General features: G+C 37.7%; 1 protein-coding gene across 5 annotated transcripts in view; it reads left to right on the top strand.

The window, feature by feature from the left end:
- The window catches only part of Wnk3 (WNK lysine deficient protein kinase 3), a 200,532-nt gene extending 185,310 nt beyond the window's left edge, over window positions 1-15,222 (top strand). For all 5 annotated transcript variants that reach the window (XM_013502859.1, XM_013502858.1, XM_013502860.1 and 2 more), the window contains 2 exons: window positions 5,267-5,469; window positions 9,466-15,222. In XM_013502859.1, coding sequence (XP_013358313.1) covers window positions 5,267-5,469; window positions 9,466-9,792 — 530 coding nt within the window. In that variant the 3' untranslated portion in view covers window positions 9,793-15,222. The remainder of the gene's footprint in view (window positions 1-5,266; window positions 5,470-9,465) is intronic.
- Window positions 15,223-24,962: the final 9,740 nt, after the last annotated feature.

Below are 24,962 nucleotides of genomic sequence, written 5' to 3'. Positions count from 1 at the left end.
TTGATCTTGTGATCTTCCTACTTAGTTTCCCGAGTATCTAGGTACATGCCTATGGCATGTACCACCACACCTGATTTAAATTAAGTGGTCTTTTTTGACCCAGCTGTTTCCCTTGTGGGCATCTTCTCAAAAGAATTAAAAGCATCACACCACAGCAATATATGCACACCCATGTTTACAGCAGCACAGTTGGTAATAAGCATATCTTGGAAACAGCCCAAATCCCCATCCACTGGTGAATGGATAAAGAAGTTGTGGGTTTTTTATACAATGGGGTACTACTCTGCCATAAAGAACAATAAGCTTGAGACATTCCTAGGTAAATGGATGCACCTTGAGACCATACTCTTAAGTGAATTGGACACATATGTGTAAATACTGTATTGTTTCTCTGGTGTGAGAAACAAAGTGTAAATAAGGACCAAATTGTATATTAAGTATTGAGAAATAGGAAGAAAATATTCAAATGGGGAAGGGGCAAGAAAAGAAGGGAAAAAAGAATGAAAAAATGGAAACAAAGTTTGTGTAACTGGAGAGGGGAGGGAGGGATTAAAAGGAGGGGAGGGGAACGGGAAAAAAAGAATCAAGTTATATCATGTACAGGTACAAATTCTCTATGATGAATGTGATCATTATGTGTATCAAAAATGTACCAATAAAATCTGATTGACAAAAAAATTAAGTGATCTTTTACAGTATAATATGAATATTTTAATCAATCAATAAATTCCTATATCATATGTAAAGCATAGTTAGGCTAAAGAACATTCAAATGTCCTTTTTTTTCTTATTATGTGACAATTGTTCTTAGAAACTTTTGGTGGGTGTGTGTAGAGTTTTCAGTTGCTTACCTAGAAGTATTATTACCCTAGCCCCTGTTCTATTTAAATACAGTACTTAATTTGTTAATAGTTTTTCCTCCCGTTGTTGGCTCTTGTGCCCCTAGTGCAACAACCATCACTAAGTGCCAATCTAGTATTCCAGATAATTTCTTCCACTCCAGTTGTACACAACTCCTGATCTTGTGTTTTTCCTTAGTGCAGAAATGTTCTTTAATGCATGACATTTAAAGCTACTTTTCATGCTATAGGAGGCTGAGGCTGGAGGATAGCAGGTTCAAGCCCAGCCTGGGCAAATTAGCATCCTAGCAAGACCCTGTCTCAAAATAAAAAATAAAAAATGGCTGGGGATATAGTTCAGTGTAAAAGTCTTGCGTTTAATCCCCAGTAGAACAAAATAAATAAATAACCTACCTGTCTGCAACATATTTTTTAGAAGCCAAAGGGAGTGTGTACAAAAGTACTCCTAAGGGAAGCTAAGTGGCCAAAACTTTCGGGATAATGAAAGTTATCTTCTCTTTTTAATCTATAAAGGTGTTACCTCTGAAATCTTCTTTAACTTTGTTGTGCTATTTGTTCCTTCAACAAAGTTGTCAGAGAGCTAGGTGAATGTGCAGACAGATAACAAGAAAAAATGATATTTTTGTTACAAACTTACTTGTGTGTCTCAAGATTTTAAGCCTTTGAAAACTAAGAATTCCAACAAGATTTAAATGTTATTCTGGTGTATCATGATGCTTCAAATTAGTATACATTATTGTTATAAAACTCTTACCTGTGAATGTTCCAATTCATTACACTATTAAGCAGTTCTCACTAATGTTTCCTGTTAATATTTAACCTCCTTGAATTTAATCTTTCAGTATTACAGTGTTCAAAGAGAATCACAGACTATATAAGCCATCATGGAGATTATCATGTTCTTCCTTGTTAAGCAATTTCTTCATCTAATTTTCAGTTTATTATTTAGTATGTCATGGTATAGTGGAAGGCACACTGACCTAACAATAACAGTAGGAAACCTGAATTCTTTTTGTTTTGTTTTGTGTTTTTTGGGTTATTTTGTTTTGTTTTGAGACAGGATCTTGCTGTGTAATTAAGGCTGGCCTTGAACTCACTGTGTAGCCGCAGGCTGACCCCCAGCTCCAAGCAATTCTGCTTTAGCCTCCTGAGTGCTGGGATTATAGGAGTGCACCCCAATGCCCAGCAAGAAACCTGAATTCTATCCCCAGCATATGTCCCTATTTGTTTACCTTCTGTGTCTATTTCCCCATCTATAAAATAGCATGATATTGGTTCAAAGATAGCAAAGAAAAGTATTTGGTTGGCTTATTGCATTGTCTTTTGCACTTTGTGTAATTTTTCATGTTTCAAAAATGGCCATAACGTGCATAAAAGGTCCACGTGCTTGTCTAATTAAATCCTGGAAATGTTGTTGAAATTTCAGAACCGTGTTGTCTAAAATTGATTTTAGACCCACCCTGTAAATTGTTGGTTTGTAAATTAGTAGGTAGAACTCTATTAATCTTTTCTATGAAAATGATTTAATAAGCATGAGTAATAGTACTACATTTTAATATAAAGACAGTATGGTGTTCAGATTAGGAAATTTTGCACTGATACAATCATCTGTAATTAATTTCTTTCATTTGAGCATCTTATGCTTCAGTACTCATGAGTCTCATTAAACCTTCAGTGTCCTCATTCCAGACACACAGTCTTTTTAAATTTTAATATAAACAAATATTGGTAGAAAATAAAGTGTGATTCCAATTTTCCAGTGTTTGTTGAAAGTCAACATGGTACATTGACAAGAGTCCTTGCTTTAGAGTTCCTGGCCTGCCTTTCCTGGTAACTGGTTATAAGAACTCAGGCATATCAGGACTAATATCTAGAATACATAAACCATTGAAAAAATTTAGGACCCCTACCAATAAAAGACCCAGTTAAAAAAGTGGGCAACTGAAATGAATAGGTACTTCTCAGAAGTACAAATGGTCAATAAATACAAGAAAATTGTTCAGTACCTTTGGCCTTTAGGGGAATGCAAATAAAAACAATACTAAGGGGCTTCCAGGTGCAGGTGGAGGTGGATAGGTAAGGGGCGGGACTTGATGGATCAAATGGCCATGTAGGGGGTGACTTCCTCTTGGCCTAAATTTGACTAACCCCTGCAATGTTCTCTCTGCTCTGCTCCTCCTGGCTCTCTATCTTCAGGAGGGAGGGCTGTTTCCTGGAGGAGATGGCAGTGCTCCCTGAGCTGGGTAGGTGTTTGGAGGAGTATTGAGGGCAGAACTGAAGTAAGGAAAGAGCTTGCTGCCTTAGAAGTGATTAGGATAGCCAGAGGATTTGCTTCTCTTGTCTAATTAAATTCTAGCTAATTCACCTGGCTCTTACTCATCCTTCAAAACCCTTTGACAATGACCTCCTGTGTTTAAGTAATTGTCTCAAAAGTAATGTATAAGCCAGGCATTGTGGCACATGACTACAATCACAGCACTCTGTGAGGCTGAGGCAAGAGGATCACAACTGTGAGCCCAGTGTGGGCAAATTAGGACACCCTGTCTCAAAATGTTTTTTTTAAAAAAAAACAGGTGGGAGCTGGGGATTAGTTCATTGTATCCGTAGTCCCACAATATATGTGCATGCACACATGCACACGTGTGCACATGCAGACACACAGTGATTCCATCTTACTCCAGTAAGAATGGCCATTATCAAGGACTCAACAAACAACAAATTCTGACAAGGTTGTGAGGAAAAAGGAACCCTTCTGAACTGTTGGTGGGAATGTAAACTAGTACAACCACTATGAGAAGCAGTAAGGAGAGTCCTCAAAAAACTAAAAGTAGACATTTTATTTGCTCCAGCTATACCTCTTCTGGGTATCTTTCTGAGTTAAAGTCATCATATTACAGTGCTACATGCATAACCATGTTTATAGCTAGGCACAATGGCACATGCCTATAATCTCATCACTTGGGAGCCTGAGGCAGCAGGATCAGTACAAGTTTGAGGCCAGCCTAGGCTACACAGTGAGTTTAAGACCGGCCTGAACTATATAGTATAAGACCCTGTCTCAAAAAAATAATAATAATGCGTATAACAGCGCAATTCACAATAGCTAAGTCATAGAAGTGGCCTACATGCCCATCAACAGATGAACAGATAAAAAGAAAATGTGTATAGGAATGCTATTGATTTCTGTTGACTTTGTATCCTGCTATGCTACTAATTTCTATTAGTTCGTTGAAAGGAAGAGTTAGTGTTTATATTATTTGATCAGTCTTACATGCCTGTATCTGGTAATCTGAGCAACTACTTTGAAGATAACAATATGCAATATAATAACCATTGTTAATTTCCTGTCATCTTGTTTTGAAATTCTGTATCATTTCATTATTTGTTATTATTGTCTTTAAAATTTTAAAAAGAGGCTTAAAAAAAAGAAAATGTTGTATGTACACAAAATGGAGTACTACTCAACCATAAAGGATAAATTTGAGTCACTTGTAGGAAAAATGGATGGATCTTAAAACTGTGATAGTAAGTGAAATAAATCAGACACAGAAGGCTAAATATCAGAGAAATGTTAAGAAAAGGAAGGAGGACCGGGGATGCAGCTCAGCAGCACAGTGTTTGCCTGGCAAGTGCAAGGTCCTTAGTTCCATTCCTGGTACCAAAAGAAATAAAAAACAAGAAGAGGGAGACTTCAGAGATGGGAAAGGAATCTGGGGAAGAGACAATAAGGGAAGGCAGCAGATGGAGTAAATATTATAAAAATGTGATATGTATATGTATCAATTCCCCAAACTGACTGTAATCACTATCACAAATATACCAGTAAAATTTTTTAAAAAAATAACTCGATGCTTCTCAATTTACTTTTTCTGGGCCTAGTTTCCCCATTATACAATAAGTAGTTTTGATTATACCTCTAAGGTTCTCTCCATTTTAAACTTTCTATGATTCTGGTTTTTTTTTTTTTCCAGTGTGAGAATCAAACCCAGGGCCTCCTGTGTACTGGGCAAACATTCTACCTCTGAGCTATACCTCCAGCTCTGTGATTCTTTTTTTAACTCTACTAAGTATTTATCTACCTGAGAAAACTGCTATAGACATTAAAGTTTGTAATTATTTTTAGAGATTTTATTATATTTAACTTTCTCTTAAAGTAACCATTTACTTTGGCATCTAAACATCAAGAAACCTTTAAAAATGAAAGGGATACTGTTAGTAATTACTCCAGGACAACAGCTTTAAATCAGGATTGTCTCAAGTAAACTATAATATCTGGGTACTCATTCTGTACCCTGTGGGTTGTTCTGCTAACTGCACTATTGGTCAAAGAAGAGTTATCTGTTTATGACATATAATTCTTCTTCATGGTCTCCTTGTTTTGTTTTTATTTTTTAATTTTTTTACAGATCCACTGAGTGTGGAAAGTAACACAACATCATGCCAGCGATCTCCAGCCAGTAAGAAGGGGATGTTCACTGATGATTTACACAAGCTGGTGGATGACTGGACAAAGGAAACAGTAGGAAGCTCTCTTACTAAACCAAGTTTAAACCAACTTAAACAAAGTCAACAAAAATTGGAGATGGAAAATTGGAACAAGGTATATGAAGTAAGTTGTTTATACCCCATCTCTTTATGAGCACTAAACCCATAAAAATTGATTTTACTTAGGCCAGTGGTTACAGTTACTATAAGAAAATTGGGTGTGGTGGTGCCCACCTGTAATCCAGCACTCAGGAGGCTGAGGTGGGAGGATTACTGTGAATTTGAGGCCATCCTACACTACATAGTAAGTTCAAGACTAGCCTGAACTATATAGTGAGATCCTGCCTCAAAAAGATCAAAAAGAAAAAGAAAACAGAAAATACAGTTAGTATGAGAAAATGGTGTGACTTGATTACATAAAGACTTGTATCCTTGTCTAGATTTGCCTTATCTAAGGGTCAGTCAAGGGTCACCAAGTTTTCAGGAAGGGTCTAGACAGTAATATTTTAGATTTTCCAAGCTAGATGGCCACAACTAGTCAGGTCTATTGTAGTGTAAAACCAGTGTTAGATAATACGTAAGCAAATGGCTTTACTCCATTAAGAAGCATTTTATGAAAAGATATGGTGGGCCATAGTTTGTTGACACCTGTTTTAGACTGTTCTATCAGCTATCCTATATTTCACATCAGCATTGCAGTAAGTTATCTTAATTATCTTTTTTAGTATGGAAAAGAACTTTAAAGCTGGGTAAGCCAAAATATTGTAAAAGGTGTCTTGAGTTTATAGAAGAAATCCCCAGTTATTGCAAATGACTTTAGCCAAGTATATATGCAATTGAAGCAGAAAGATGTCCATAATGCATTCTGGAGTGGTAAGAAGGCAGGTATATAGAAGAGCATATACAGTATAATTTACACAAAGTTATATATATATATACATTAGATATATGTTTATATGCATAGAAAGATATGAAAATGCTGGGTGGTGGAATTTGGGCCTTATTTTACTTTGTTCTTTTCTATTGGTAAGTAACAGTTTTTCAAAATAAGTAAACCTGTTAAAATGTTAAGGCTTAGAATCTGCACCCTCATAATTGAAAAATACACGTGTCTGTTATGTTTGTGTACATGCATATGTGTTTATAGTTTTCTATAGTTTAGTAAAAAATGTATGAAAATAAATGTATTCTTAATACTGAAGAAAAATTTTCAAATGTTAGATTTCCCAAGCTAGTAAGCAAAGTATTTGCTTGTGAGCTCTGTGTATTTTATTCCTGGGACTGATTGATACACAGATAATATCACTATTGTAAAATTTGGAAGCCCTTAGAGTCAGATTTCAAGACATAAATATACTTGTACTGCCAGTGAGAGGCCCTCTGAGTAATGTGTGAATGGAGGCATTTATTGAATAGTCAGGTGGTAGTTTATTGCAGTATAACAAAAATGTTTAGAGGAAGGGTAAAGACAAAATAGTATGTGAGTAAAAGTAGTAAAGATCTTTTAACAACCAGGCATGGTGGTGCAAATCTGTAATCCCAGGCAGGAGGATCACCATGAGTTTGAGGCCAGCCTGGGCTACATAGTGAGACCCTGTCTCACCCTCTCCGAAAGATCTTTTAACAGACTTGGGTTCCAGTATCAGCTCAGTCATCTACTAGTTGTGTGACTTTAAAAATGTCACTTGATCACTTTTTGCCACAATTTTTATGTCTCCCAAACAGGGATAATACCTGCAGGATCGCTGTGAGGATTAAATGTAAAGCAGTATCTTTACAAGTGTTACATGTTAGGTACCTATATATAGTAACTATTTTTGTATTTTTTAGGTTCCAATTATATCTTTGTGTGGAGAGCCCATCTCACTAATATTCTTGCATGTTACTGTTCTGTAGCCTTATATAGACATTTTTGCTTTCACAGCAAACATGTACAAAGACCTTTACTTTGGCCACGCCCACTGCTAGACATAGGTTTCATGAGTAGATTCAAGTATGGTTCTTATCCTTGTGAAACTTATATTCCTGTGAGACAGACATTAACAGACTTGCATAAAAAATATAAAGTTGCAGCTGTTATAAAGACTACAAAAGAAAGGTAAAGGATGATACCATACATTAAGGAAAATTTGACCTAGTAAAAAGAAGTCAAGGAAATTTTCCATAAGAAAGTAGTGATTGAGCCAAAATCTGAAGAATGAGTAGGACTAGGTGAAAGCGGGGAGGAAATATGATTCCAGGCAGAAAGAACAACACCCTATATAAGGAAGGGTGCACAAAGGAACTGAAGACTAGTTTTCCTGAAGTGAAGAGAGCAAAGAGTCTATGCAGAACTGAATCTAAAGAAGTAGATAGAGCCAGGCATGGTGGCACATGCCTGTAATCCCTGCACTTGGAAGACTGAGGCAGGAGGATTGCTGTGACTTTGAGGCCAGCCTAAACTACATATGGAGACCCTATCTCAAAAAAACAAACAAAACAAGGTAGACAGGGTCAAAATAAATGTGATGATAATAAGGAATTTTTGCTTTTATTTTAAGAAAGATGGATAGCAATTGAAACCCAAAGGGGTTCATTAACCTGACAGGGCTTGTGGGTATTTTCGTTTGTTTGTTTTAAGATCACTCTGCCTGAAGCAAAAAGACAGGATGGGGGTGGGTAGATGTTAGTCACAGAAGTCCAGATTAGGGGAAGCTAAGTTGAAGAGAAGTGAACAAATACCAAGAAATATTTAATGGACAAGATTCAGTGATGGAATGGCTATATGGCAGAGAGGAGGTGTCAAGGCAAGGTTTCTGCCTTGTATAACCGGATACAATTGCAGACAGTGAGATGGAACCTCTGACCAGACTGCGTTTTGGTAAGGGAAGATTGCATGTTTGGTTTTGAGCATTTAAATTGGAGAGGCCCTTGAAATACTCAAGAGGAGATTTATAATCTTTCTAATTCAGTCTTAAAAAAAAAATTGTTTAAGAAAGAAAAATACTGTTTGTAAAATAAAAATGCTCATTATGGAATTTAATCAGTACAAACAAGTACAAATTTTAAAATACTACCTTCAAGTCCTACCAGCCAGAAATAGTTGTCATCACCGTTAAACATTACTTTGTATGTTTGTATATGAGCGCATGGAAAAAAAACTGTATAAAAATGTGATCATACTATATGTGCTGTTTTGAATTAGAAGTATTAAATTTAGTTTTACTTTAATTTAACAGAAAGAAAACACTGATATGAAGAAGAAATTGCTCAATTTTAACTAAATGTTTTTTCACCTCAAGAGATATTGTCATTCATTTTTGAGTCAAGCTAAAAATCTTTACCCTAACTTAAGTTGAAAGTGTAGTTAACACCTGACAATTCAGTTTAAAAGATTAGAAGAACTAGGCATTTGAGATGACAAGAGAATTGTTTACATTCATTAGAGATGTTTCCACTTGCATGAGATTTTTGCAGTCTTTTAAGTGAATAATTATGGTACACTATAAGAAGGAATGCAGGAATAAATTTTCTCAATACTGCCAAAAATATAATTGTCTCACCTTCAGTTTAATTTTCTAAGAATATAACAGAGATGTCAGACTTTAAGGTAGTGAGTAGAAGGAAACAGGAAAGTAAACAGTGAACACCTACTATATGCCAGTTTCTTTCCCCTGTGGTACAATAAGTCACACTTCTCTGTCTCCAAAAATTATGTACCAAGGGCTATTCAGTCTATGGCACTATATGAGAGCATTCCAGTGGCATGAAGAGGGAAATAGAATGAAAAGACTAGGTCTAACACTGGGAAAGGAGAAAGTAAAATGTAAATAGAGATTTAGTATGGGCCTTTGAATTGGTTAGAACGGTGTTCAAATTCCCTTCTCACTATTTACTTGCTTAGTGCTACTGGGTTAGTTTTGAACTTCTGTTTTCTCATCTGAAAATGCCTACCTGGCAAGGCAGGGAAGTACGAAAATGAACTGAAATGAACTATGCTTAACACATAGAAATTTGCTATTGAAATTGTAGCTCATAATAATAATGACAGTAGTAAGCCAAAAAGAAGGGGAAGGAATTAAATTGATGAAAGTATATACCAAATAAACTGATCTTCTGTTTTTATTTTTGTTTTTGTTAGAATACTCCATCTACTATGGGCTACACACCAACATGGATTCCTTCTCTGTCCCAAATCCGTGGAGCTGTCCCAACTTCCTTGCCACAAGGACTCCCACTCCCTTCATTTCCTGGGCCCTTATCATCATATGGAATGCCCCATGTTTGTCAGTATAATGCCGTGGGGGGCACAGGGTATCCAGTACAGTGGGTAGGAATTTCTGGAACAACACAGCAGTCTGTAGTAATTCCTGCCCAACCTGGGGGACCATTCCAGCAAGGGTTGACTTTGCAGGCATTTCCAGCTCCAGTGCAGAATCCAGCGACAATTCCTCCTGGTCCCAAATAAATCAGAGTAGATGATGAAGAAAAAGGAAGATTTTTTTTCACAATTATTTTAACAACCTCTGAGATCTGAAAGTTCCTTCTTCTTGAGTTCTACATTTTTCCCTCATTTGAATTTACTTTCAACTATTTTGTTGTTGTTGTTCCAATGTGGTACTTTATATAGCTCATCATTCTGTAGAAATGTGCGGTTTGCACATGGAACACTGCACACCAAGATGTTTTTTCACTTCAAATCCTATCCTCTTTGATACTTGATTTTTTAAAAATACTGTTCAGAATGCTTTAAGAAGCTCGGCTTGAGCATTACCATTTCCAGGATACTTTCCATGCACTGCTGAGAAGCCCCCATGTTTAACTGTTGCTATCTGCAGCTGGATGATACTTTTCTTTAAAATATGTAAAAATTACTTAGATTTCTCCCCAAACAAGGATGAAGTGAGACCTTCTAATAGCTGGGGTCTTGTGGGATTCTTCACATGATTATTTTCAGTTTACCTTTCACAGCAGGCAGAGTAATTTACTACAGGAAATGTTTTTGGTGTATAAAATTAGAATAACTTTGTCAGCCAATACATGAGCCCTTTTTAATGTGATTTTCTTCCTGTCATCACAGCAGAAAGAGTGAAGCCTTGTTTTGAGTGAGGCAGAGGGAAAGAAAAAAACAGAACTGTAACAGTTCCTTGATTCTACAGATAGAATAGCTTGCTTTAGGATTTTGGTAATGATTCAAAGCAGCTATATCTTGTTTCTCATGTGCATATTACATTGGGTTTGAGCATCTGAGAGGTGGTGTTTAGCTTGCATTCTTTTTCCAGGGATATACTGCAGCTAGTATGAATCTCTTTTGGGAAGAATCCTTATATTCCTAACAAAGGGGATTCAAGTTACACCTCTGTTGATCCGTTTTTCTGCAGTGAAATGTACTTGACACAGTAGGTTTTGTAAGGTTTTGAGATTGACACATGAAACACTGGCTTTACAGGGTTCTAAGAGATGTGGGGTATATACCCCTGCAGTGAGATAGTGGAACCTAGAAAGATACTATTTAAGTTGCCCGTAGATTTTTTTGGATAACCATTTTTTTTATAATTTCTTAGTAGTTTATAGTATCTTAGGTGATTTTAGATTGTAGGTTGAGTTTGGCAGCCTCTTTAGAATCAAGAGAGATCACTGTCAAGTTGCACTTTACTGGGTTTTATCCAGTTTTAGGAGGAAAGGAGGCAATGTCAAAATGTACACCTTTGGTTTTCTAGAAGGTTAACTGAATATTCTTAAAGGCTGGTCACAAGGTTACCTAGTTCTTAGTCTGTGAAACCCAAATAGAATTCTTAAATGGTATTTATCGGCTACCACATACATACACATGTTCAAACTACTTACCCTCCAACTCTGAAGATTTCAAGGTCTTTTCTAGAACATGTTTACGTAATTGGGACTTCTGTCTTCTAGTAAATATTCTGAATTGTTGCTCAACATTGCTAACAGATTTTCCTCCATATTCCTCTAAAACTTATACCCCATGGGCTGGCCAGGTAATGAGGAAAACGTAATGGGTGTACTTCTTTTTGTTTTGCACAGTCTACTTTGTGACATTCAGTGGGCAGCATTTTGACAGTCACTGTTGATAAGAGGCAGGGTTTTTTTTCATAAAATATCCTTTATTTTGGATGAGTCTTCCCAAATCTTACATATGGATTCTTTAAGTTTCTTCTACAGTTTTGATTTACAAGTTAAAGTGATTTTAGGACATTAGTGTAATGCACATCCTTACATTGTGGTGTTTTCATGTGCACAAAAATGCTCCTAAAACCTGTAATTCTTTAAATTTATGTCGCACTATAAGAGTTGGCTTTATGTAACTACATTGAGACATACATCCTATAAAGTTAAAAACACTACAGGTTTTAAACAGTGTACCCCAGGATGAAAAAACTCCATGGATGACATGTACAATTACATTTAATAATGGCTGCTCTACATCATATGTTCTGAATTTTGTCACCACTTGTTTACATATAATTCCTCATTCTTGTTTGCCTGCAGACTTTTGCAGTGCCTTGTAATACTGAAAATCTTTTCAGGTTTTTGCTGGAAAGAAAAGTAGTCTTCTAAGGTTTGAAGATGGTGAATAGTGTACTGCTGTCTCCATGCTGACAGCAGTAGCTGGGTTAGCATATATGTTATATGTACATTATGTATATATAACGTGTATACCTTTAAAAATACAGAAAAAAGTAAGTTTGTGCAGAAATGAAGAAAATCAAGTTATTCACATTGCTGTGGGGGGGGTATTTACTTTTTTCCATTACTTAAATATTTGATTCAGATTTGACCTGAGTATCGGCTAGTTTTCTACCTAGGGGTTTTGCATTATTTTATACTTTTCCTACGTCATATAATAGTGCTGTTTTCATCCTTGCCTTAGGTATTTTTCCTCCCCAGAAATAAATAACTCTTGAGGTAAAGCTCAAAAATTCCCTTCTTACTTAACAAAGCCTACTATGTAAAAGGGCCTTCTACTCATTTCCAAAAACACACAAAACTATCCTTTTAATTTTCTTGTAGGAGAGAAAAAGGTTGTGCTTAACCATTTTGCTTGTAAAATTTATTTGGGGAATACTCTGTATGTCCAGCCACCATGTTTACTTCTCAAAGTGCAAGTCTGATGAATAGTACTGTATCTCCACAAGTGGCAATGTGTACATTGCATCATGAAGTACCTGCTGCTATGTCTGTGAAGTTGGGTGTAACATCATAAAAATATAAAACCAGTGTTGGTGTAAGTCTAATGAAAATAACCATATGTATTTTTTTTCTGTTTTTCATCCCTTCCTTGCGAGTTTTATATCAAGCATGAGTTCTTATGGTTTGACAGCAAATTTATCTGTGAAAGTTGAAAAGGCACTTTTCTGCTGTGACTTTTGGATTGAGTGTAGATTGTCATCTTAGAACTCCAGATTAATTCCAGTCCAGTTACTTTTGTTTATCTACCTCATTTTCAGTGCTGTTTTGGATGCACAAGTAAACACTGCCTGTGAAACTTGCTTTTTTGCCTTGATTCTCAGTATTCCTTCAGATTATAAATCTGGCTTTCCTCTTTGTCCCAGCACTAACCATTAGCTTGAGTTCAGAGGGACATCACTTTGCCATCAATCTATGTTTAAGTGAGGAGAGCTAGGTGCCTATGTAAAGTGTGTTTAGGATATTTGGGAATGGCAAGCACAGAAATAAATCTAACTGGTTGCAATATAGGGCTTAGTTGTAGGAATTAGTTATAAAGTAAACAGATGGTTAAAGTGTACCTAAATTAGACAGTCCAGTGCCTGTAACTTTGCATTTTCTTTTTACTAGAGATGCATTTCTCATCTCTGTGCCTAAAGGGCTATGGTTTGAAATTGCTTTAACTACTACAGTGAAATATTTGACAAATACTACAGCAATGACCTGTCATTCAACATACTAGCATACTGCTAGGTATTTTCAGTGGTATTTTGCTACCTTAAAATGGCTGAATGCATTTAAGTTGAGTTGTACTTGGTGGTGAGGGTTTTATATAATTGTTTATCTAATCTCTAAAATTTATAGAGGCGTTAACTTTCTTCTTTGCTGTATTCTTCAAGCAGTGAAAATGCATCCCCCCTGAAAACTCAGCAAATGTTTGTAACCAGATGTTCCTTGTTTCACATGTTTACTGTGTAACACTATAGCATATTTAATATTAGTGAAACTGTGTTTCAGTTATAATGCATAAGTACATTCCTGAGGTGTATTTGCCACCAGTTGGGGATTCAGTTACTTCATACTTCCATTTGGTTCAGAAAAATATTGATCCATTTGAGGTGTTATGTGGGCCATTTTTCTGGAATAGAGTGTTTTTTGAATCTGTAGCTTATTGTGGGCTCCCTTTGTTTAGAAGATCACCTAGAAAAGGAGAGTGTGTAGAAAAGGCCATTTATTTGGTAAATGTAATTTCTAGGCTTAAAGTTTTTAACTCCATATTATAAAATGTAAACATTCAAACCTGCTAAAAATCTTCTAAAGTGAAATTAGTATGGAATTTGTATGGAGCCAAGTGCTTTTAGGTCACGTTGGAAATAATCTTTTTATATGAAGGATGAACACAAACATTGGTCAGAGACCGTCAGAGACCTTGACAGCCAACTTAGGAAGGGGCCTGAGGCAGTAACTAGGTTACACTAAAGTTATTTTTAACTGAGATAGGTGGAAGAGTGTACAAATGAACAACTCCAATTCTAGAAGGTTTTCTTTTAATTAAAAAAAAAAAAAACTGAAGGGCTAAAAGTCAAGAAAAAAGGGAAGAAAGAAACTGGGCTATGAGACAAAAAAATGTGCTAGTGTGAAATAAATTCCTAACTGTCTGCTTATCATCCTTCTAGTTTTTTTTTTTAATTGCATTTCTTTAGCAATATAAGTTAAGATTTGAGATTAAGATTCTTGGTCCAGGACATACCCTCAGCAGATATAATACAGTTGTTCCAGGTCTTTCATGCTCAATCACTTAAAGCTATAATTTGTTTGATATGAATATTAAGCATGTAGACCTAGTGCAGCATGGGAGCCACTCAGGAAGTTTATGCAATTGATAAACTTTCATGCATAATTTACTATGAAGTATGCAGAATTTCAGCCACTTTTCTACACTTAACATTTAGTTGTATACGTGAACTCTCCTTTCTTAATTGGGGAATGTAGCATTATATAGAATGTTGTTAAACTTAATTTTAATCCTTTTTGACATTAACTTGGGGCGGGGGGGTAAACCAAGCGATCTGCCTTTCAGAAATAGTCTGATTTTGGTTCTCTGAAACTGTGATTTTTATTTCATTTGTACCCAACCATTGTTAAGTATTTTGTTTTGTTTCCTGAAACTTTTGTTTTGAAACAGAAAATAAAGGCTGTGTTAAATGACTATGTTATCTTATTAAAATGCTGTTATAATCACTGCAATAACCTGGTTTAAAATGGTTCCTTATTTACCAAATATAATTTAGCAGTTTTAGGAAATTTAGTCTTACAGATTATGTTGACCTAAAAAAAATAACCTGACCAAGTCCCATGTTATTTTTTGATTCACAGTTCCTACAGATTTCCTGTTAGGCCTCTTCTCCGCACTCTCAAAGAAGCCATAATTGTAACCTACTGTCTTAACTAGGCTTTGAACGGTGATAGTTTTAACTCACACAGTCTTGTAAGATAGGTCTGTTACTAACTGTACTTTACAGAACAAAGTTGAGGATCAGTGAAATTAGAGCTTACTAGTGTCACATAATCATAAATGGTGATTCCCAAGTACAACCTAGCTCCAAACCGAAGTCTGAATTTGCAACTCATGGGAAAAACTCAGGCCATACTGACTCTCCAGCATGCTGTACACATAATACTGTAATTTAAATACATTTAGAATAATTTTTATCTAATTGTATGGATTCATTTGTACCCTTTTAAATGTCTTTTATGAAATTACGTCCAGTGTTTTATAATATCCCACATGTATAAACTTACTAAGGAGTATTTCCTCTCATGCACTGCATTTATGGTTTATCTGAGGAAAAAATGTACATTTGGGAGTTGAAGATGTGGTTCGGTGGTAGTCTACACGCCTAGCATGCACCAGGCCCTGGGTTCCAGCCTCAACACTAAAAAAGTATAAGAAAGAAAAATACACGTTTGGAAATATCCCCACACCTGTTGTTCAGCAGTCTACAATGAGTTGAGAAATGTCAAACTGGGTCAGCTCATTTGACACTGATGTAGAACTATGCATGTGCAAAGAACCCTTGAGGAAGAATAATAGGCCTATCAGAAATATTCAAGGTATAGGCACAGTGTGCATGCCTGTGTGCCTGTAGTACCAGATACTTGGGAGGCTGAGGCAGAAAGATCACTGCATCTAGGAGTTCATAGCCAGTTGGGCAACATAGTGACACCTAATCTTTAGAAAAAAAAAATAGTCCACTGTGGTGGCACACAGCTGTAATCCCAGCGCTCTGCTAAACTGAAGCAGGAGGATTGCAAGTTTAAGTCCAGCATGGGCAACTTAATGACTTGGTGAGATCCTCTCAGAATTTAAAAAAAAAAATTTTACCTGAGTATGTAGCTCAGTGCAAAGGCCCTGGATTTAATTCCCAAGTACAGCCTGGGGCGGTGGGGGGGGGGGTAAGTGCGTGTCTATAATCCCTGTACTCTGGAGGGTGAGGCAGGAGGATCAGCCACAAATTCAAGGTCAACTAGGCCATGTGGAAGATTTAATTGTCTCAAAAAAAAAGCTCAACATAGATTTTTTTTTTTTTTTTTTGCTAATACTGTAGTACTGGAGAATGAACCCAGGGTTTTCACACTGAGCTCTTCCCCAGCCCCTTTTATATTTTATTTTGAGATAAGGTTTCGCTAAGTCGCCAAAATGCCCAAGCTGGTCTTGAATTTGTGATCCTCTTGCCTCAGCCTCCCAGAATGGTGAGATTACATGCACAACCACACTTGGCTACATGGTTTAATTACTTTAATGATTATCTTGATTTACTGACCCAATGACTCAGAGGCATTCTATCTTAGGTGATCCCTAGCTAGGAAGCAACAAGGTATATAGAGGAACAAATGTTTCTTGACTCACAGATCTTTTGAGCCTCCACTTTCTCATTTGTAAAATGAGATGTATTAAGTGGCATATGTGAAAACATTACCTGTGTCCTTAATTGGCTAATTATGCATGTTGTTAGATATTGCTGGTGGCTTTCACACGAAACTTGCACTTGGGAAATAGTTTAGAAGTAGTCCCGATTGTTATTCCAGTTACTTTAGATACCTTTTAAAGTCTAGGAGACCTGTATTTTGTGAACTTAGTAAAACTGCTTAATTTTTCAGCTGCAGTATCCTACTCTGTATAATGTATAGCTGCCTCATGGGGATTATGTTGAGAATGAATGAATAAGCATACAAAGGGTTCAGGATTCTGCCTGCTACATAGTAGGTTTGCTCAAATAATGGTAACCACTACTTAAGGGACTTTATGGATCTGCCCTTTCTCTTCTCCTCCCTCTCTCTCTTTCTCTCTGTCATCCCTCTCCCTCCCCCTCGCCCTCCCCCTCGCCCTTCCGCTCTCTCTCCCTGTCCTTCTCCCTCTCCCTCTCTCTCCTGGGCACATAACCCCAAGGGCAGTCTACCACTGAGTTACATCCCTGGCCCTTTTGCCAAGTAGCTGGGATTACAGTTGTGTCCCATCATACCCTGGTAGAGCATTATTTTAAAAGAGGAAAAGCCAGGTTGGTAGCCCACACCTATAATTTGAGAACTCAGGAGGCTTCCACCACCTCCCAACACTGCCACACTGGGATCATGCTTCCAGCACATGAATCTTTGGATGACACACTCAGATCATATCCAAACCATAGCATTGTGCCCTTTGGCCCCCAAGTTTTGTCTTTTTTACAATGCAAAATGCACTCATTTGTGTAAATAATCCCCCGTATCTTAACTGGTTTTAGCATCAAGTCAAATGTGAGCCTGTAAAATAACAAGTCATTAGACTGGGATGCAGAATGCTTGCCCAGCATGCTTAGGGCTCTGGGTTCAAGCCCCAACATTGAAATAGAGAGAGAGAGAGAATCTTCCAAGATACAACAGTAAGACAGGAACAAGACAATCTTTTTTCCAAAAGGGAAAGATAAGGAAGGAGAAAGAAGTAATGGGCCTAGCAGGATATATATTAAATCCTACAGCTCTCTTCTCTGGCATCCTGTGCACACTGGCAGCAGGTGGGATCCCAAGGACTTAGACAGTAGTGGTTCTGTGGCTTTGCTGGCTGCAGCCCGTGTGGCTGCTAGTCAGTAGACACTTGTGGCTTTTTCATGCTGGCACTGCATGCTGCCAGTGACATTATCCTTCTGGGGTATCAAGTTGCAGTCCTATTCTGAGAGCTTTACTAGATATTTCAGGGGAGAATTTCTACAGTGGCTTTGCTTTGCAGCTGGCCTCTGATTAGCCCCTTAGGCTTTCCTTTGAAATCTTGGTGGAAGCCACCATGACCCCACAACCTTTGCACTTCAGTATCATGTGTATTCTGAGGTTGGCCACTTGCTCCCTTTGGAACAGTGGCACAAGCCATTCCTGGGCCCACTTGAACCACGGCTGCAGTGGCCAGGAGACACTTCACTAGAAAGCAGGGAGATGGGACTGGGGATTTAGCTCAGCGGCACAGCGCCTGCCTGGCAAGTGCAAGGTCGTGAGTTCGATTCCCAGTACCGGAAAAAAAAAAAAAAGAAAGCAGGGAGAACAATTCCAAGGTAGTCATGGGTAGCAAATTTATGGAGAGCACCCTGAGCCCTGTTTTTCAAAGTTATTCTGTCCTTCTAGGCCTCTGGGTCTATGATAGGAATGGCAGCCTCAAAGATTTTTGAGATGTTCTGGAGGCCTTTTTCCCATTGTGTTGATTATTAGCACCTGGCTCCCTTGTAGCTATGTTGATCTTAGGAAGCTGCATTCTCATTTTGTTCTGAGCACACTTTTACTCCAGGCTATGAATCTTTTGAGTCTCACTATAAAATTTCACTGCTTTGTTTAGATATCTTTTTCCAAAGATTCTATTCCATGATTTAAATTCCACCTTCCACAAAGTCTTAAGGCATGGACACACTGCAGGTAAGTTCTTTGCAGTGCATGTGACAAAGATTGCCTTTATTTTGGAATTTCTAATAGAATATTTCTCACTTTCCATCAGCATTCTTGTTATGACCATTTGCCCAATTTTTAAAAGATGTTTTAGCACATTCTTAGTCTTGTCCTTCGAGCCCTTGCCATAGTCACTTACACTGCTCTGCTTATAGCATTCTAGGCTGGCTTTCTTTTCTTTTTATTTCTTTTTTTTTCTTTCTGTCAGTTCCTCCAAATTCAACTTTTCCAGTCAACAGTTCCAAACCTGCTTCCACATTTTCAGGTACTGTTATAGCAAATATCCCATTCCTTGATACCAGTTTTCTGTATTAGTCTGTTTTGTGTTGCTATAGCAAAATACCTGATATTGAGTACATTATTTAAAAAAGGGTAGATAACAAACCCTCAGAAACAATGAGGTAAAGTCTAATAATGGGAGCACTGTATTTTTTTGATACAAATTTTCGCTATATATTTACCCCCATTTCTACCAAAGATAATCAAAGGAAGACTGATTTGTTTGTAATATAACTTTAGTCTCATTAAACTTGGCCTGATTATTAACATAAATATAACAAGAATTGTGACTTTCTTCATAGGCTCTTATAAATTTGCTTCACTGAAACTTTTTTTGTTTTGTTTTCTTGAGACAGGGTCTTACTATGTAGTTCAGGCTGGCCGTGAAACTCACTAAGTAGCCAGGCTGGACTCAAACTCAGCAATCCTCCTGCCTCAGCCTCCTGAGTGCTGGGATTACAGGCATACACCACCATCATCAGCTGCTGAAACTTTTATAAGGAATCTCAGATTAAACTTTTAAAACCCTCATGAGGTTACGAAGCCAAGCCAAGTACTCACCATCAAATTTCACTAGTACGTATAGATTTAAGTGAATTCCTGTCTGCTCGGCATCCCTGAGTTATTCTGAAGTGCCTGGGCCTTCCAGGAAGTAGCAATTTTATCTACCTGCAAGAGTGACATGTAAACCATATATTCAAGATACCAGGCCAGTTTTTTCAAGTGCGTCTTTACTCACTCCACAATGTTAATCTCAGCTCCTTAAAGCTGTCTAATCCTATCTGAAAATACAGCATTCCAAACAATCAAAGCCTTGGTAATATAACCAGTGTTTCCAATTGTGTCTTGTTATAAAGAGACCAGATTTTCATTGAACTACTGAAAACAACTACATTGCCATAAAAATAATACAGTTTTTTTAAAAAAAGCAGTTTCCAAATTCTGGAGGTATCAGGTAGGGAGAAAATGTGAATGTTTTTATGTTTCACAGAAGTATATGCTACCAAATTTCTGTAAGGAATAGAGAGCTCAAAAGAAAACTGTTTCCTTAAATCTGAGAAACAAAACATTAGAGAAAACAAAAGTTGGCTGGGCGTGGTGGCGCATGCCTGTAATGCCAGCACTTGGGAGGCTGAGGCAGGAGGATCCTTGTAAGTTCAGACCAGTCTGGGATACAAAGTGAGCTCAAGGCCAGTCTGAACTGCATAGCGAGACCCTGTCTCAAAAAGACAAAAAAAAGAAAGAAAACAAAAGTTTATCTGTAAATGTATCCCATTATATCCTATTTAATTCTATTTTTCTTAACAATTATGCTTGAATTATTCAGTTAAATTTTATGAGACATTAAAGAAAGCTAGCTGCTATCTTATTTTTCTTCTGTTGTTGACAAGTCAGGCATCTATAAAAAATATCACAGAAGAAACTATAAAAGGAAACATGGTTCTTCCTTCTCTTTTTTTTAACTTTTTCTGATAGAATTCATCCTGAAGTTTGTATTTCCAAAAGATAACTATCATATTGTAGAAAAGAAAGGGTAAGAAATTTATATCTCAAAAGTACAGGAAGAATGGAGGCTTTTCCAAGAAAGTATTTAGGATATATTAGGTGAGACATAGAGGAGAATTCAAAGTGAATTCTAAGAATTCACTACTAGGTTTTGCAAGTACACAGATGGTACTAGGATGAGATTCAGAAGTCAAGCTAAAGTTTGTTTATGCAAACCTGAAACCTTTTCCTGATGTTTTCTCAGTAATTTCCCATCCATTCACCACCAAATGGAAGAGTTAGGGGCTATCAAAGATTCAGGGGAACTGGATGGAAGACTGAAGATGATAAAAAGGAGAAACAGAAGTAAATGGAAAGAACAGGTCGGAGAGGAGCCAGTTTTGGGCAGATCTTTTTCCCAGAAGGCCAGTGAAGGTCACTATCTTAAGCAAAACTCATGCCAATAAGAAAGGGAATCAGTAGAGGAGTGGGGCACATAGTTAGCAGGGGTTCAAGAAGAGAGGTTTTAGTCAGTTGAAAAGATCTCATGAGAAAAGCAGGACTGAACAGAAAGTTACAGCCTAAACTGGGCATGGTAGTGCATGCCTATAGTCCTAGCTACTCAGGAGGTTGAGGCACGAGGGTTCCTTTACCTCAGGAGTTCAAGACCAGACTAGGCAACACAGTGAGAACCTATCTTTAAAAAAAAAAAAGGTATAGGCCAGGCATGGTGGCACACACCTGTAATCCCAGAACTCAGAATGCTCAGAAAGGAGGATCACTTCAAGTCTGAGGCCAGCCTGGGCTACACAGTGAGTTCAAGGTCAGCCTGAACTACCTAGCAAAACGGTCTCAAAAAACAAAAGCAAAATAAAGATATAGCCTGAATATCAGCATCCAGTTAAACTGACTTGACTATATAGTTCTTTAAACACATATACACACAATTTCAGCCAGGACAAACAAAAAACATTCCTGGATTTTTTTTCTTTTAAACTTTATACCTATTAAATGATTCAGAACCAAAACAAGTAAGTCTTTAAGCCCAAACAAAGACACATGAGGCATCTCCTCTTGAGATCCAGAGGCACACCAGAAACAACTAAAAGGATGAAAGACACACCTCCTTGAGAGGTGGCAGTAGTTGGTATACTAGCCACAAGTCAGGTAAACTCATTTTTATCTGGCTATATTCTTGGAGACTCCTATCCTTTTTGATTGGCCAGTACACACACAGGCCTAATAACCATTGTGCCCCTAAAAGATGGAAAGTCAAGCTAAGTTGTCAGGATACAAAATGAGACAAACAGAAAAATGATAGCTGTCCACAGGAGGGAAAGAATAATAAATGGGTACCAAAAGACCAGCAGTCACAAATCAAATATATTTTTGATATATATTGTGTTACAGAGAATAATCATAGGGTCACAACACAGGTATAGACCCTTGTAATCCTATTATTCAAGCCAGTATCACAGATTGTTGAGTTTACCATTTACCTCAGGCAAATATGTTTATAAGAACTTTGCTGTGGGTCTTCAAGACAAAGACAGGCTGTAGCTCAGTATCAAAGTGCTTGCCTCGCATATGTGAGGCCCTGGGTTTGATCCATAGCACAAAACAAAATGAACTTATTTTTCCAAATGTTAGCCCATTTATTCCCAAAGTGATTCAAACCAGCAATGTCATGGATGCATATGGTGTTTTCAAAGGGAGCAGAGTTAGTCCCCATGAGCCAAAAACTTTATTCCTGAAGATAGACTAAGAAAGCAGTTACCTTTGATGCCACAGGTGGTTAAGGATAGTGTTTGTGAAAATGCTTTCTTCTGTCTCCTGTAGCGTGTAAGACCTCCTGGCCACAGACCAGCTAAGTTGCCACACCAGCCAAGCAATGCCAAAATAGGAGTTTTCCAGCACTAATTCAAGCATTAAAGGTTGATAGGACAAAAGTCCCCTAGGGACTGGTACTTATTAAGAGAAACTCCCCTGATACCTGTCACAGAACATTTAAGTTCCTAGCTTATTCAAGTAGTTACCTGACACAAGCTGACACTTGTGCTCCTTGGCTGGCAGAGGCTAGAGAAAGTGTTCTCAGTGGTCATAAAGACAAACTTCCAAAACAATATGAAAGGAGAGCTTTATCTGGTTTTTGTCTTGAAGACCCACAGCAAAGTTCTTATAAACATATTTGCCTGAGATAAATGGTAAACTCAACAATCTGTGATACTGGCTTGAATAATAGGATTACAAGGGTCTATTCTTGTGTTGTGACCCTATGATTATCCTCTATAACACAAAAGACAGACAAGGGAAAACAAAGGTCTTCCCTGGGAGGAAAAGGATCAAAAATCAATAGTATTCATACCCAAAAGATTACTTGAACTCCTAGACCCAAGAACTGCTTCATATAAATGACTTTGTCCTGGTATTATGAATTTGGGAAGGAAGGGCTAAATAAATTTTCCCTGCAGTTCTTTATTTAAATTTTAAAAATTCTTTTTCCCTTCCATTCTTGACCAGAAACCAGCCAGAGATCTGGGAGAGCTGACATTGGTTTTAAAAAAACATTTTACCTTTTCTTTGCTGGCTTTTGGTCAGTTGTCCCAAGGTCTCATCTGAAGTCTTCAGCGTAAGTCACATATCTCAGCTTCCCCATGTTGGGTGCCAGAAATTTGTAGGGGAAAAAAACTGGATAGATTTCCTCACCCATCAAAGTTCAGAGATAACCCTCCTATAACAAGAGGTATGTAGGGCTGGGGATATATAGTTTTGTGGTAGAACATGTGCTTAGCATATGCAAGGCCCCGGGTTCTATCCCAAGCACTGGGGCGGGGGATACAGATTTGGCTACGCACCCCTGTAATGTCAGCTGCTTGGGAGACTAAGGCAGGAGGATCAGAAGTTCCAGGACAGCCTGAGCAAATTTAGCAAGACCCTGTGTCAAGAATTTCAAAAGGCTGTGCAGATAACACAACAACAACAACAAAAAGACTGGGATGGGTTTAATCCCCAGTAGTGAAAAAAAAGAAAAAAAAGTTAACAAGAGAAAAGCATAATTTATTTAATCAAAGTTGTATGTGACATGACAGCCTTCAAAAGTAAACACCCAGATTTTATGCTCAGGATGAAGAATGCACAGCCATATAAAAAATATGACAGACAAAAGGGCATGATTATTATTCATCTGAATTTCAGATTTCACTGGGCATCCTGAGTGTTTTGTTTTGCAGTCCTGGGGATTGAACCTTGGCCCTTAGCATGAGATACATCCCCAGCCTTTCTTATTTTTTTTTTTATTTTGAGACAGGGTCTCCATAAGTCTAAGTTGGCCAGGATAGGCTCAAAATTGTAATTCTCCTGCCTCAGCCTTCAAGAGTTATAGGATTACAGGAGTATGCCAGTATGACCAGCTAGGATGTACTGTTCACGGATCTGAGAAAAGGAAACCTAGCAAGGCGTGTCCAGATTCTTCTTGGCCTGTGTAATATTTCTTCCTCCAGAGTATAAGGCACGACATCTCTGGGATAAAAGTCATCAAAGAAGAGAAAAGGGAAGGATGGCCTTTATTTGTTTATTTTTTCACTTGTTTGTTTTTCATTACTAGGGATAGAACACAGGGCTTTTGGACTGAGAGGCATCTCCAGTCCATTTTCATTTTTATTCTGAGATAGAGTCTTGTTGTCTTGCTAAGTCACTAAGCTACCTTGTCTGAGCTTGACATTGCAATCATCCTGTCTCAGCTTCCCAGAATGCTGGGATTATACGTGCATGCCACCATACCCGGCCCTTTCTAGGTGTTATGGCTTGCTTTGAATGATGCACATTTAGAAAAGAAGTGAAAGTGATTAAATTGGGAGATACAACTAACATACATGCAACCCATTTAAACTGCAATCATTAATGAGCACCACTAGGTAAAAGAATGAGATGACAGAATTATATCTGTGACAAAAGACTTTAGAGGAAGCTGAAATAGTTGGGAAGAAGGTGAATCTTATGTCAACAACTAAAGACAACAGTGAAGGAGTACAGATAGATGATGATAAGGATGGGGGTAGGACCTTGGGATGGATGGAAAGAAAGCTATGATGACATTTTAGAACTGGAAAGGTCTAGCAAACATTTTGTATGTTTCAAATGAGGAAATATGGTCTGGAATTTAAGTAATATTTATAAAACATTCTCCAGTCCAGCTTAGTGGTTCTTAATCCTAACTGCTTATTAGAATCAACTGGAGAGCTACTTATAGTTTTAAAAAATAGAATTTTGTTTGCAACACAATATGAATGTGCTACCACCATAGCATACACTTAAAATGATTAAGATGGAAAATATTGCTGGGCATGGTGGCGCACGCCTGTAATGCCAGCACTTGGGAGGCTGAGGCAGGAGGATCGTTGCGAGTTTGAGACCAGCCTAGGCTACAAAGTAAGCTCAAGGCCAGTCTGAACTGCATAGCGAGACCCTATCTCAAAAAGACAAAAAAAAAGAAAGATGGAAAATATTATGTACATTTGACCACAATTTAAAGTTTGCTAGGGCCAGGTGTCATGATGCATCCCTGTAATCTCAACACTTGGGAGGCCGAGGCAGGAGGATCAGTCTGACTTTGAGGCCAGCCTGGACTACCTAGTAAACTCAAGGCCAGCCTGAATGACACAGTGAGACCCTGTCTCAGAGAGAGAGAGAGAGAGAGAGAGAGAGAGAGAGAGAGAGAGAGAG

Source organism: Chinchilla lanigera, unplaced genomic scaffold (genome assembly GCF_000276665.1).
Source record: "Chinchilla lanigera isolate Chin_1 unplaced genomic scaffold, ChiLan1.0 scaffold00074, whole genome shotgun sequence".
Classification (NCBI taxonomy): domain Eukaryota; kingdom Metazoa; phylum Chordata; class Mammalia; order Rodentia; family Chinchillidae; genus Chinchilla; species Chinchilla lanigera.
Note: the sequence above shows the minus strand (reverse complement) of the source record. Positions and strands in the feature narration are given on the sequence as shown.